This window comes from Phyllopteryx taeniolatus, chromosome 7 (genome assembly GCF_024500385.1).
Source record: "Phyllopteryx taeniolatus isolate TA_2022b chromosome 7, UOR_Ptae_1.2, whole genome shotgun sequence".
Taxonomy (NCBI): Eukaryota; Metazoa; Chordata; class Actinopteri; order Syngnathiformes; family Syngnathidae; genus Phyllopteryx; species Phyllopteryx taeniolatus.
In genome coordinates, this window is record NC_084508.1 from 31,122,019 (window position 1) to 31,138,087 (window position 16,069).

Consider the following 16,069-nt stretch of genomic DNA (forward strand, 5'->3'; position numbering starts at 1 on the left):
TGGCAAAAGACAGAGGCAGACAGAAGTTATCTAATAGATGTATCAAACACTGTTTTTTCAATAGGTACAGAAACAGACTCACTTTTTGTCGGATGCGCTATGTAATTGAGGAAGGGCGTCTAACGCCATTTCAAAGCTGGCACTGTAATCAAAGACGCACAGTTAGTCCAAGTCAGAAATTCACTGTGTTCCAAATTATTATGCAGATTGAATTTAGGTTAAATAAATGTTTTAGTTCTTCTGGGGAGGTTTTTGCATGTCATTTGTCCTGTTTGTTTAAATCACTCATATAAATTTCAGACATGTTCGTTAGTTTCCCAGATGAGCCTAAATAAAGGAAAATGATTTAACTAAGTTGTTCCATGTTACTAAATCACAGTTTTCATGAAGAATGAGGGTAAAAAAATGTATCGTGGGAAAAGTCCAATGCCTTACGAAAGGAATTCAAACAACAATGGACATTGAAGAAAATCATCATACTGTTAAAGAAAAGTGCACGTGATTCAGAGAGTTCTAGATAGTTGGCGGATGGCCATGTCTCAACAAGGTTGCAAAGTCAATAAGGAGTTAGCTAAGTGATGTTTCTGGCTGAAATAATTGGGAGTGAGATTAAGTAGAGTGCCTGAAGGTGTCAAAATGACCTCTGCCAAATATGTACATTTCTGACCATTTTTTGCCATGGTACAAAAAGAAGAACTGATAACTGCAAGACAAAGCACCCTCCCACCCTGCAAAAAAATGCCATTGAAGCTTTAGTTGCTATAGGCAGAACAAATATGTGTCCACCATCATTCCCCGATCTTAACCCTATTGAGAACCTGGAACATCCCTAAAAGGAAAAAGTTGAGGGTGGATAGCAGTTTCCCTACAAAGAGCAACTCTGGGACGCAATTCTTGCATCCTCAAATAAGACAAAGGCAGAAACTATACATGGATATTAACTTTATTTGTTGTTAGAAGGGCTCCTTCAACCTTTTTTTTTTTTTTTTTTACTGTTGTGAAAACTAATTTCTAACAGTGGATTTTGAGTGCTTTTGCAAAAGAAAAAAGAAAAAAAACTATTTTCACTATACTGAGTTTGTTCAATGAAATCCCCCCTTTGTGATAAAAGTTAATAGAGCTGTTGATAACCACTCTTTTTTGGCCGGCTTAAAGACTTTTGCTGTTGAGAGCTGCCTCTTGTTCGACCAACTTGCCGAAGACTGGCTCTAACCAGTCGGCCAGACCACCGTGCCGCCGTTAATGAGTATTTGCTAAAAATAATAAAATGTATCAGTTTGAACATTAGATATCTTGTCTTTGTAGTGTATTCAATTAAATATAGGTTGAACATGATTTGTAAATCATTGCATTCTGTTTTTATTTAGGGTTTAACACAACGTCCCAACTTCATTGGAATTGGGGTTGTAATACCAACTTGAACAAAGCGGTGTTTCGAAACTCAAGATGATGATGCTGTTGTTTTTTCCCTGAAAAGTTGTCATTTTGTAGGTTGGAAGGATTTTGCCCAACAGCGACAATATATAAAACAATTGTAGTAAATACTGCCACTTTACAGGATAGTACATTCCTTTGTCCACACTGGCTATGCAGCGAATTTGGTCTCCAGTTCTGCCACTGACGTCACACCAGGACATGGGGGAGTATTGATTATGGTGATGAAAAATGGCCGTTCGTGGGGATATTAGTTATTTACCGATTGCTCCAATGGATTGATATTATTGGAAATGACGGCCAGTTTCATTTTTTTGGAGGAAAAAATACATAAAGATAACTCGTTAGTGAAATATGGACCATCTGGATGCAATAGGTCCTATAGTTAAAAACACTCTCTTTTGGGTTGCTATCAGGCCATTGTCTTGGCCTTTGACAACTATTCAATTTATTTGCCTTCAAAAGTCTTGAGTTCCTTTTCAGAGTGTTTAGGGCCATTCTCCACCTGCACCTATGTGTTAATCTGACCAAGTGCTCTCTCTTTCAGACAACGAAAGATTTCTACTTAATGTAATATGAATAGGTAATCAAAATAATTTTGATTATTACAGTCACAGTTACACACAGCGGAGTGAATGCATACAGCTGAACTGGTTTGCTTTCAGTTCCTTTCATTTAACCCACCAAGGAACATAAATATGGATTGTTGTGAGGTACACGTGACTGCTAATATTTGTTTGTGTGACGCAGTCATAACTCACAGAGCCAAGTTTCTGTCTGTGGCAGCATGTAGGAGCGTGTGCTGCACTTACTTGCTTTCACCATTTAGGTATGCCGCTATGGCATCTCTCAGAGCACAAAGTTCAAGTCGAGCCTGAAAATGGAGGTTGAAGGTGCAAATGTTATACACTGGACGACAAAGCCATCTGACACCCCACTGCTATCAATGGTTGGCAGCTTGCAGTAAAACATGGCATTACTAGAAGCGGGTGAAATCCCCAACAAGTGTGCGGGTGGACTTATGAGTCAGGGACTTACTATGAGTGGCTAGAGTGAGTGTGTCATGCAAATACCTGCAGGGCGCCATTTTTGCTGAAGGACGATACGCACTGCATAAGACGACACATCTCGTCCGCAACTGCTGCAAGAATTTTTGACAACACACAAGGAACCAAGTCCTTGGAGATGGTAAAGACCTGGCAGACAGAAAGTTGTGGATGCAAATATAAAGATGGAGGCCAAACAATCATGTTAATGCAAGACGATAGCGCAAAAAGTGTTCATGGCCATTGTACCTCAGCGTGAACTGTGATGATATTGACCAGGGCTTCCTTTAAGTAGCTCCTCACCCCTGAAAAAAAGAGAGAACATACTGTATATCCTCAATCCTAAATCATAGATGCAAATATAGCAAAGCAAATTTATTTATATACCGCATTTCATACACAAGGTAACTCAATGTGCTTTACATGATTAAAAGCATTTAAAAAAAGAAAGAAAGGACAACACATAAACATTTACAACAAAGACAAAAAAAATTAAAGTACAATTAAAACAGTGTACAGTGCAAGCAATATCATTTCAAAGTGGAAATGCTCTAAAAAGCATGAGAAAAAAGATGGGGTTTTACCGTGGACTTAAAAACATTCACACTTGGGGCTGATGTCACTTCTGTTGGCAACTTATTCCATTTGTGTGCAGCATAATAGCTAAATGCTGCTTCACCATGTTTGCTTTGGACACCACTATTTGACCTGAGTCGGTTGATCTCAGAGCCCTACTGGGTTTATATGCCATTAGCATTTCTTTCATGTATTCAGGACCTAAACCATTTAGTGATTTATGGATCAGTAGCAGAACTTTAAAATCTATTCTAAAACTGACTGGGAGCCAGTGTAAAGACTTTAGAATTGGAGTAATATGCTCTGACGTCTTTGTGCTGGTCAGAACGCTAGCTGCAGCATTCTGAATGAACTGTAGCTGTTTACTGCTCTTTTTGGGGAGACCAGTTAGAAGACCATTACAATAGTCAAGTCTACTTGAGATAAAAGCATGGGTGAGCTTCTCCTGGTCTGCTTGGCACATGCAAGCCTTTACCCTGGATATGTTCTTCAGAGGGTAGAAGGCAGTTTTAGTAATTGATTTGATATGACTGTTGAAAGTCAGGTCGCAATCTATCAGTACACCAAGGTTTCGGACTTGGTCTTTGTTTTTTTTAACCTTGTTGGAGTTACGGAACGCCGCCAGTTTCATCTGTTCACTGAACCCTTCCTAATTTGAAAAATAAAATGTTTATTTCAAACTCAAAAGAGGTGTATATATATATATCTTGTCTGTGTAGATTCTCAGTCATCCAGGTCATGCACCAAATGAATCACACATCAGTTGCACACAAAATCATTGTGTTAAAAGAACAAAACCAATAAAACTTGAATTTCACACACACAAAAACAAACAAAAAATTCAATTAAATGAAAATTTACTGTAAGTGAATGTAAATTTTGCTGTTGCCATTCGCCTTGGTAAGTGCCACTCATGTTAGAGGAACGGACTTCGTTCTGAAAATTCACAACAAAATCTGCTCCTTTTGTTAATGTTATCTCTACAATCCTTGAAAAGGGTTCATCGGTAAGAGTACATTTTTTGGGCTCTTTTTTATTATTGGAAGCGCTGTCTGACGCCACAGCAATGCTACTCAACTCAAGTGTATCGTTGAAATGTTGTTAAATAAAGATAATTTCAAAAAGAACAAAGCATTTCAACTCGAGGCGCAGCGCCACAATAGTAAACGCCCACCTTGACGCAGCGTTGCGTTTTGAATGCCATGAACACGGTATTCAAAATGCAGTGTAAAAAGGCTTTTATGGATACATGCAAGCACGCACACACGGTGTGTGTCGAGTCCTCCGTTGAACCCCAGCGACTGCTTCACCGATCGATCGAACCCAGGTTAAGAAACACTGATCTGATATATTCCACCTACTTTCCATCGCAACACAGTCTTCGCCTACCTTTAAACATTTCGCTCAGGAAATGTACCCCGACTCGGCTAGCTTGCAGCTGCCAGCCTCTCCAGACTCGCAGCACAACACCAGCCGGCAAAATAACAACACCCAGTGGACTATACATCAATGAATTGATTCAGCCATCGCTGTGGACTCTGAGGGGAGTCCTTGCGCTTAAGTACCCTATATGACTTCTACCACCGCCACTACCACAACTAGCACTCTGTTCTCTCAGCGACTAAACCCTTCACCATGGAACTCCAAGGGGAAAACAATGGCCACACTCATGTCTTCGCTGGGTGCAACGGGTGTGCTCGTCACATTACCAGTGTTGCCGGTAATGCATTACAAACATTTTACTTTTTGAGGTAACGAGCTGTGTAAAGCATTAACTGCTTAGAAAATAGTAATCAGATTAAAGTTACTTTCCTTACATCATCGGGCATGACTGTACTGGACATAGAATGCACTCTAACAATGCTGAAGTGAAATTTTACTTCAAGTTAGGCAATAGCAGACAGTCACCACTAGTTTGCAGTAGAAAGTAACATGAGGCATGTCAATGAGCAAGACATCATTCACTGACGGAACATGTTATAAGTTTATACTGACTTTCAGCCTTTGTTTTACAAATGAATAATAAAATACACTATTCTTAACTATTCCTGACTAAAAGTCACACAACGAACAACTGTATATTATGAAACAAAGGCGAAATATTTACAAACAGAGCTGTGAGGCATTCTGGGAGATCACGAGTGATGTCACGTCTGCGCCAAGCCATATTCTCAACATGTGGAAAACTCGTGTACAAGTCGTAAGTCAACAATGGAAGGAAGGGGAGAGACTCGCATTTTCAAGCTGCCACTATTTTGAGTTTGTGTCAGCTTAAGAAGAAAATATTGAAGCTCGTTGTACACTCTGTGCTGTCGACAAAGTTGTTTAATAGCTTCAGAAACACTATGTTAATTTGAAGAAACATTTTAAGTTGTGCGGTACCATTTAAACTTATAGAGAAAGTTCCACTCGTAGATATAAACAATAGGTAGATACGACATGTCCCTTTGAGATGTGTGCCCACAACGAGGCAAAGCTAGTGGGGGTAACGTGTCAGCGCATTCCATGTTTGTGGATGGCAGAAAAAACAAATTAACAAGGATGCACACTGCATACTGGACTATGATCACAACGAGAAACTAGGAGTAACTTTTCAAAGGTATATATTACTTTTTCTGGATTGGTAGCATACAAAACAGCTGCTTCATAACATTATGTGTGTGTGTGTGTGTGTACAGACCTCTCCGTGTACATACCCCTCCAAAAGTTTTGTAACGCCAAGGTCAATTCCTTTGTTTTTGTTGTATACTGAAAACATTTGGGTTTCAGATCAAAAGATGAAGATGAGACAAATGATGATAAAAACAAGTAGCCCATTTATGATGAAATCTTGAAAGACTGTCATTATTATAATTTTTTTGTATAAAAAGTTATGCTGAGTCAAAAAAGGTTGTCTATTTAATTTTGAATAACTTTATTCTTCAGCAGTATTCGTAAAAACACGCTTCCCATGAAGTCTTGGCAAAGGTTAAGGTGGTGGTGTTGGCATCTGCTGAATGTAACTAATAAAGTTACCTGTAATCTAACATTGTTACTTTTAAAATCAAGTAATCAGCAGAGTAACTAAGTTACCTCTTCCTTTCTAACTGGAGGTACACTGCTCACTATCAAATTCTTTGAAAAACCTAATAAAATGCAAATTACTATACAGATAATACATTTCGTGAGCATGCCAGCAATTCGGGGAGGCCTATTATATATAGGTACAAGGAAAAAAAATAATCATCTGTCAATTTTAGGGGTGCATATTATATGCGTGTGTATTATACTTGCGAAATTACAGTACTTTTAATTTGGCTTTGTGAGTCTTTGCAAAATGTGTAGGTCTATCCTCAAATACAGTAAAAGCAGAAGTGAAATAGAAACAGTGCGGGGAGGCCTATTATATATAGGTACAAGGAAAAAAAATAATCATCTGTCAATTTTAGGGGTGCATATTATATGCGTGTGTATTATACTTGCGAAATTACAGTACTTTTAATTTGGCTTTGTGAGTCTTTGCAAAATGTGTAGGTCTATCCTCAAATACAGTAAAAGCAGAAGTGAAATAGAAACAGTGAAATATAGAAATGCCCAATTTATTTATGTTTGCAGCTTACAGCACCCTGTGCCCTTGAACACAAGATATGATCGACTTGTTTAAGATAAACAAGCACAGGTCTGCCTCGAATTAAAACAACTACATTCAGCGTAATGGGAAGTTGTATTTTGAATCATTAGTTTTTTGTTTCTATACCGGTACGTCAAAATGTCTTTACTTAAAAGTGGTCCGCAAAACAAAAAAGCTGGGATTGCTGAACTGTACTGAAAAAATATCAATGACATCATTGTCTAGTCCATTTCAACTCGACTTTCATCACATTAATGTTAACTACAAAACAGTCTTTAGTCCTGTATGAGACATCACCATAACTCGCGACATCACCGTAACTTGCAAGATTTCCATTCAGGAAGCATCATGTATGTATGTACTGTATGTACAGTGCTGTGAAAACATATTTGCTTCCTTCTCAAATTTTTTTTTGCAGTTTCCCTACTTTAAGATCATCAAAAAATGTAAATATCAAAGATAACTCAAGTAAACATAAAATACAGTTTTTAAATGATTTTATTTATTAGGAAAAAAAATAGTATTCCAAGCTACCTGGCCCTGTGTGAGACAGTAATTGCACCAACACCTAATAACTGGTTGGTCCACCCTGAGCAGCAACCACTGAAATCAAGCGTTCTCTATAACTGGCAATGAGTCTTTCACATCTCTGTGGAGATATTTTGGCCCACTCTTCCTTGCAGAATTATTTGAATTCAGCAACTGTTTTCATGCATGAATGGCATTTTTAAGGTGAGACCACATCATTTCATTCGGATTCAAGTCTGGACTTTGACAAGGCCACCAGAAAACATTATTATTATTATTATTATTGTTCTTCTTCAAGCCATTCAGAAGTTGACTTGCTGACCTGTCTTGGATCAAGGTCCTGCAGCAGAACCCAAGGTCATGAACAGATGGCTAATAAATCCATCCATCCATCCATCCATCCATCCATCCATACATTATCTGAGCCGCTTATCCTCACAAGGGTCACGGGAGCGCTGGAGCCTATCCCAGCTATCATCGGGCAGGAGGCGGGGTACACCCTGAACTGGATGCCAGCCAATCACAGGGCACATATAAACAAACAACCGTTTGCCCTCACATTCACACCTACGGGCAATTTAGAGTCTTCAATTAACCTACCATGCATGTTTTTGGGATGTGGGAGGAAACCGGAGTGCCCGGAGAACACAGGGAGAACATGCAAACTATACATAGACGGGGCCGGGGATTGAACCACGGTCATCAGAACTGTGAGGCAGACGCTCTAACCAGTCGTTCACCGTGCCGCCGGCCGATAAATCTCTTTCAGGAATTTCTGGTGAAGAGTAGCTAATCAAATACAGCAGGTCATCCAGGTCCTGAATTAGCAAGCAGCCTCAGACCATCACACTACCACTATCATGTTTGACTGTTGGTATAATGTACATTCATTCATTTTCCGTACCGCTTATCCTCACTAGTGTGGCGGGCATGCTGGAGCCTATCCCAGCTGACTCTGGGCGAGAGGCGGGGTACACCCGGACTGGTCGCCAGCCAATCGCACATATAAACAAACAATCATTCGCAGTCACAGCCACACCTATCGGCAATTTAAGAGTCTTCAATTAAGCTACCATGCATGTTTTTGAGATATGGGAGGAAAACGGAGTACCCGGAGAAATCCCACACAGGTTTTATGGTTTCACAGTCATAAGAGCCTTCTGAGGGAAACCGTAACTACAATGTGGCCTGCGACAAAAATGACTTTGACACCCCTGCCATAGAATATTCTCCCAAAAGTCTTTGAAATCATTTTTTGCATAAGTAGGACAGTACAGGCCCTGAGTTCGGTAAGCACATCCATACCATGATGCTCCCTCCACCATGCTTCACAGTTGGGATAAGGTTTTGATGTTGGTGCGCTGTGACATTTTTCCTCCACACATGGTATTGTGTGTTCCTCCCAAACAATTCAACTTTGGGCTCCTCTTTCCACAGAGTATTTTCCCAGTAGTGTGAATTCCAGGTTAAAAACTGTTCTTTTTTTCCCCATGCTTTTTACAGCATTTCCACTTTTAAATTATATTTCTTGCACTGTATGCTGTTTTAATTGTATTTTTTTTCCCTTCTTTGTTTTAAATGCTTTTAATCATGTAAAGCACTTTGAGTTACCTTGTGTATGAAATGCACTATATAAATAAATTTGCTTTGCTTAATGCTATTGAACCCCCAAGGCGCTCTTTAGCAACACATCAAACATGCTGCAATGTTTTTTTAAGAGAGCAACTGCTTCCTCCTTAGTGTTCTCCCATGAACAAATTTCATGTGCATGCATGCATGTTCATGACAATAAAAGGTAATTCTTCTTCTTTAATGTTTTACGTATGGTAGAGTTGTCATCAGAGATGTTGGCATGTGCCAGCGATTTCTGTAAGTCTTCAGCTGACATTCTAGGGTGTTTTTTTTCCCCTCGTTCAGCATTCTGTGCATTGCTCTTGCAGTCATCCTTACACGATGGCCACTATTTGGAAGAGAAGCAACAGTGCTGAACTTTCTCCATTTAGAGACAATTTGTCTAACCAATTTAATAATAACCAAGTTGTCTAACTGATGAACATCAAGACTTTTAGACGTACTTTTGTAACCTTTTCCAGCTTTATACAAGTCAATAATTCTTAATTGTAGGGTTTTTGAGAGCTCTATTGTGGGAGAAATTGTACACATCAGGCAATGGTTCTTGACAAGAGACAATTCTTAACTAGTGTGTGTTTTCTAGTGGCCAGAGCTGCTTTAAGCCACACCTCGAATCCTGCTCATTGATTGGATTGGATGTGGATTGGCTCACATCTGACTGATTAGCTCTTGGAAAATCCATAGCCTAGAGGTTCACTTACTTTTCTCTCCCTGTCCTGTGAATGTTTACGTTATTGTCTATAAAAATATGAAAACATAATTGTTTTTGTGGTATTAGTTTAAGCACTCTGTTTATTCTTGTGATTTAGATGAAGATCAGACCAATTTATGCAGAAATTTAAGAAATTCTGAAGCATTCACATAGTTTTCACACTGTATTAGGCCTGACTTTCTTAAAATGTATAGCGCAAACAAACATGACTCCCACTCTCATGTTCAACAAGTGAAAGTATCATATCCTAGAACTGCGGTCTGGTATTCCAAAATGTTCCTCTTTCACATCCAGCCTGCACATAGTAGTCTGAACAAAGCACAACAAGGTCCAGCTTCACTATCATCATTCTCAATGTTGTCATTTAAAAAGATGTCTCTCACATAGACATTTCCTTACAAGCTGTGCTACGGTAAACCACATACAGTTCCCTCCAAAAGGATTGGAAGGCAAGGTCAATTCCTTTGATTTTAAATAAAAACTGTAATTCTGAACTTTTGTCTCATATCTTTTAATCTGAAACCGAAATGTCTTCAGTATACATCAAAAACAAAGGAATTGACCATGCTGTTCTAATACTATTGGAGGGGACTGTATATGTAAACAGGTTTTATCTTGGTGTTGAGTATTGCAGCGTGTGCGTGCGCGCGCACACACACACACACACACACAACAGCGTTGTGGTTTTTTAGAAGACCAAATCAATGATCTCAGTGGTTTTTGCAGTAAGCCCTTTAAGAGCTGTACTTTACACATGACACAACCAAGACAACGAACAGCACAAAGTTTCCTCCTACAGGTCTGCAAAGGCCTTTGTTTATGATATAAACTGGGTCATTAACTTGAGTTTTGGGGGAATTCCTGTGCAGTGCTCGACAAGCACATAATTCCACACCAGTGCATTTGATGTGTTTGTGCGTGCAGTGGGGCTGGACTGTAGAAGTACCTGTAGGAGTTGGACAGTCTCTCCAGTCGAAGTATCCAGCATAGATACCAGGCTCCAGAGAGCCTGCGATCGGGTCAGCTCTCCTTTCAATGTAAGTATCGAAAAGTTTTTCCTCCAGTTCCCGAACAGCAACCATGCTCACCTGACAGGTGAAAATGTAGAAGTCACCATACTTGCAATGACAATGCCACAAAGGTTACAATTGGTCATTCATTAAAAGTCTTAAATAACATCAAAGCTACAACTAAAGCTTGAAGCTAGGTTTTTTAAACCGTGTGAAACTGAGCCTCCCCTCAAAGGACATAAACAGCTGGGGCCACCCCTACTCGACCGCAGGCACTTTAAATCATACAACCCCAATTCCAATGAGGTTGGGACGTTGTGTTAAACACAAATAAAAACAGAATACAATGATTTGCAAATGTTCAACCTATATTTAATTGAATACACTACAAAGACAAGATATTTAATGTTCAAACTGATAAATTTTATTGTTTTTAGCAAATAATCATTAAGTTAGAATTTAATGGCTGGAACACGTTCCAAAAAGCTGGGACAGGGTCATGTTTACCACTGTGTTACATCACCTTTTCTTTTAACAACATTCAATAAACGTTTGGGAACTGAGGACAACTAATTGTTGAAGCTTAGTAGCTGGAATTATTTACCATTCTTGCTTGATATACAGCTACAGCTGTTCAACAGTCCGCGGTCTTCGTATTGTACGCTTCATAATGTGCCAAACATTTTCAATGGGAGACAGGTCTGGACTGCAGGCTGGTCAGTCTAGTACCCGCACTCTTTTACTTCGAAGCCACGCTGTTGTAAAACGTGCAGAATGTGGTTTGGCATTGTCTTGCTGAAATAAGCAGGGGCGTCCATGAAAAAGATGTTGCTTGGATGGCAGCATATGTTTCTCCATAACCTGTATGTACCTTTCAGCATTAATGGTGCCTTCACAGATGTGTAAGTTACCCATGCCATAGGCACTAACATAGCTCCATACCATCACAGATGCTGGCTTTTGAACTTTGCGTCCATAACAGTCCGGATGGTTCTTTTCCTCTTTGGCCCGGAAGCCACGACGTCCACAATTTCCAAAAACAATTTGAAATGTGGACTCATCGGACCACAGAACATTTTCCACTCTGCATCAGTCCATCTTAGATGAACTCGGGCCCAGAGAAGCTGGCGGCGTTTCTGGGGGTTGTTGATAAATGGCTTTCCCTTTGCATAGTAGAGTTTCAAGTTGCACTTAAGGATGTATTAAGAAATGTATTTACTGACATTGGTTTTCTGAAGTGTTCCTGAGCCGATGTGGTGATATCCTTTACACATTGATGTCGGTTTTTGATGCAGTGCCACTTGAGGGATCGAAAGTCACAGGCATTCAATGTTGGTTTTCAGCCTTGCCGCTTACATGCAGTGATTTCTCCACATTCTCTGAACCTTTTGATGATATTATGGACCGTAGATGATGAAATCCCTAAATTCCTTGCAAATGTACGTTGAGGAAAATTGTCCTTAAACTGTTCGACTATTTTCTCACGCACTTGTTCACAAAGAGGTGAACCTCGCCCCATCTTTTGTTATGAATGACTGAGCAATTCAGAGAAGCTCCTTTCATACCCAATCATGGCACCCACCTGTTCCCAATTTGCCTATTCACTTGTGGGGTGCGCCAAACAGGTGTTTGATCTTTCTCGGTCTTTTTTGCCACCCTGTCCCAGCTTTTTTGGAATGTGTTCCAGCCATTAAATTCTAAGTTAATGATTATTTGCTAAAAACAATATAGTTTATCAGTTTGAACATTAAATATCTTGTCTTTGTCGTGTATTCAATTAAATATAGGTTGAACATGATTTGCAAATCATTGTATTCTGTTTTTATTTATGTTTAACACAACGTCCCAACTTCATTGGAATTGGGGTTGGTGCAATAGTAAATCACATTGTGTTGCTGTTCTGTTATGGCATAAAAGGGTTTCAAAAACTTAGGTTGAAAACAAGACACTTTTACAATTACAAACTTATTTTAAACATTTAGATGGAATTCCACAATGATTAACTTTTAAAAAGACATTTACAAAATACACACTAAAAGTACCACCCAAAGCAACATTTTTATATATTCACACTTAAATTGTGTCGCTATCAATAATATAATACCCATGCATCCATTTTCTGTACCGCTTATCCTTACTAGTGCTCTACCGCTTATCTTCACAAGGGTCGCGGGCGTGCTGGAGCCCATCCCAGCTATCTTCGGCCAAGAGGCGGGGTACACCCTGAACTGGTCGCAAGAATATAATACAATTAATAATAATAATAATAATTATTATTATTATAAATGTCTTCCGTAAACAACAAAAACAAAGGAATTGACCTTGCCGTTCCAATACTTTTGGAGGGGACTCTACATCTCTCAAGAAAATGAACAAAAGTAAATTCAGTAAAACTAACTAGCAAAGTAAACAAAGATTGTATAAATACATACAAACAGGCAATACAACTATACACTCTGGCAAACATTCTTCAAACCCAGTGTAAAACAAGTGATCGTGACTTCTTCTACTTTCCTTGTTACTGCCAAGTGTGTATCTCATTGCTTGCACCATACTGCCCCTCAGAGGTCAAGACGAACACAGCAGGAACAGCAATCCCAACAATGCACACACAGAGAAAGCTATACTGACAGGAAAAATAATGGAATGGAATTTTGTACTTTAAAAGTATAATTTGTATTTATTATTTATTGAGATTATTTTTCATGGTTTTCCAATGTATTTTCTTTAATCTATTCAAATGTAGGCCACTGCAGTGGTCATGATGCAATTTAAATATATATTATTTATGGGTTTTATTGGTGTAATTTAATATATTCAATTGTGGCGGCACAGTGGACGACTGGTTAGAGCGTCTGCCTCACAGTTCTGAGGACTGGGGTTCAAATCCCGGCCCCGCCTGTGCGGAGTTTGCATGTTCTCCCCGTGCCTGCGTGGGTTTTCTCCGGGTACTGCGGTTTCCTCCCACATCCCAAGAACATGCATGGTAGGTTAATTGAAGACTCTAAATTTCCCATAGGTGCGAATGTGCGTGCGAATGGTTATTTGTTTATATGTGCCCTGCGATTGGCTGGCAACCAGTTCAGGGTGTACCCCGACTCCTGCCCGAAGATAGCTGGGATAGGCTCCAGCACTCCCGTGACCCTTGTGAGGAGAAGCGGCTCAGAAAATGGATGGATGGATGGATTATTTAATTGTAGTACAGGCGGGACGGTGGGCGACTGGTTAGGACATCTGCCTCATAGTTCTGAGAACTGGGGTTCAAATCCCAGCCCCGCATGTTCTCCCCGTGCCTGCGTGGTTTTCTCCGGGTACTCCGGTCTCCTCCCACATCCTAAAAACATGCGTGGTAGGTTGATTGAAAACTCTAAATTGCCCATAGGTGTGAACGTGTGTACAAATGGTTGTTTGTTTATAGATGCCCTCCGATTGGCTGGCGACCAGTTCAGGGTGTACCCCGCCTCTCGCCCAAAGATAGCTGGGTTATACTCCAGCACGCATGTGACCCTAGTGAGGATAAGCAGTACAGAAAAAAGTTGTGATTTAAACGTGTGAAATTATATGACGTTTTTGGTCTGTCTTATGATAAGGGAGGCATACATGGTAGACTTGAAAGTGTCTCAGGAGAATTTACACATATCTGATTAGTTTTATATTGACATCACAATATGCTTCTCATCCACAGCATGAGCCACAACAAAGAGCAGATGACTCATTTATTCTGAAGATCAGTTATGTGAAAGTAAACCTTTAGAGTGAAAGAACCTGAAACTTTACACTGACCCGTGTGATTTTCTCAGTGCCTGTCAATCCATGCTTCTCAAAGTGATCAGCCAGATTGAGAAAAGTGCATCTCTCCAGGTAATGGCAGTTACTGAGGATTATAAGCAAGCGTTGTTCCTACAAAGACAGAAACATACTGTAAATATTACATGTGATGTGACAACACTGATATTATTAGATCCTTGTTTGTAAATACCTGTAAAATGCCCACACTGTTCAGAAACTTGAAACTTTCTTTTACCTAGTTTGTCTAAACATATCAAAAGGTATTTATTTTTCAAACATAACTTATCTGGAACAGTTTAACCCCCTTTAAAAAAAGAATTTTCCATAAATAACACACACATTCTGACAATCACATGAAATGTGATACAGTATACTATATGGGACATCGAGCCATCACAACTTCATGAACTGAAAATGGAAGAAAATGGGGGTCCCGGTTACCCAAAGTGCATATGGAACTAAATTTGCAGTGTTTGTGTTGCACTTCATGCAATGGTCACAAAGACTACATTTAGACTAAGCTCTTGATTGGTTTATATACTGTATGTATCTTCAGTACAGCCTTTTACCCAAAGCCAGCAATGATAGGGCTCTCGCTCACCCGCGACTAATGAGGACAAGTGACATAGAAAATGGATGCATTGTACTTATCATACGTATGGAATAATATAATCAACATTCTCCAATCATTCAATCAACATTTCTAAATTTCACTCACAGACAGAGATTATCACAATTTTCCATCAATATTAGTGTTGAAATCCATCCATCCATTTTCTGTACCGCTTATCCTCACTAGGGTCGCAATCAATGTCCAAAAAAGGAAAAAAAAAAAATCATACTGATTCATCCCTGGAGAGAAGTTAAATTGTCACAGCTAAGTAACCTTCCGTAAAAGGCAGTCTGTAAAGATACATGAAACATTAAACTATAGGGAAATTAAGCAATTATGACAATAACAAGATGGATTCTTCTATTCCAATTATTATCTATTAAACACCTCAATCAGAATAAACAGGCTGAATCCGAATGGAATTTCATTCGGTTTCACAGGAGTGGAATATTCTTTTTGTCAAACTGATTATTAAATTTTCGCCATCTACAGTCCCCTCCAAAAGTATTGGAGCGCCAAGGTCAATTCCTTTGTTTTTGTTGTATCCTGAAGACATTTGGATTTCAGATCAAATGATGAATATGAGACAAATGTTCAGAATTCCAGCTTTTATTTCATGGTATTCCCATCTGGATGTGTTAAACAACTCAGGACAGAGCACATTTAGTTTGAAGCCACACACTTTTCAAGTGAGCAAAAGTATTAGACATTATTAAATTAACTTAAAGTGAATAACATTTAATATTTGGTGGCATAATCCTGACTTGCAATAACTACATTAAGCCTGTGACCCATTGACTTCACCAGACTATTGCATTCTTCATTTGAAATGCTTTTCCAGGCCTTTACTTCAGCCTCTTTCAGTTCTTGTTTGTTTCTGGGGGTTTCTCCCTTCAGTCTCCTCTTCAGGAGGTAAAATGCATGCTCTATTGGGTTAAGTTCCGGTTACTGAGTCTAAGTTCCAGTCTAAGACATTCCACTTTTTCCCCCTGATGAAGTCCTTTGTTGTGTTGGCAGTGTGTTTTGGGTCATTGTCTTGTTGCATGATGAAGCTTCTCCCGAATAGTTTGGATGCATTTTTCTGCCAGAAAAATTGTTTATTTATAGAGTTCTGCTGCT

The 16,069-nt window shown here is 39.3% G+C and overlaps 1 protein-coding gene across 4 annotated transcripts in view; it reads right to left on the minus strand.

Moving 5' to 3' along the window:
- The window catches only part of exoc2 (exocyst complex component 2), a 130,993-nt gene that overhangs the window by 4,495 nt on the left and 110,429 nt on the right, over positions 1 to 16,069 (minus strand). For all 4 annotated transcript variants that reach the window (XM_061778378.1, XM_061778377.1, XM_061778379.1 and 1 more), the window contains 6 exons: positions 14,332 to 14,448; positions 10,485 to 10,626; positions 2,730 to 2,785; positions 2,508 to 2,630; positions 2,247 to 2,308; positions 83 to 142 (listed from right to left, as the gene is read on the minus strand). In XM_061778378.1, coding sequence (XP_061634362.1) covers positions 83 to 142; positions 2,247 to 2,308; positions 2,508 to 2,630; positions 2,730 to 2,785; positions 10,485 to 10,626; positions 14,332 to 14,448 — 560 coding nt within the window. The remainder of the gene's footprint in view (positions 1 to 82; positions 143 to 2,246; positions 2,309 to 2,507; positions 2,631 to 2,729; positions 2,786 to 10,484; positions 10,627 to 14,331; positions 14,449 to 16,069) is intronic.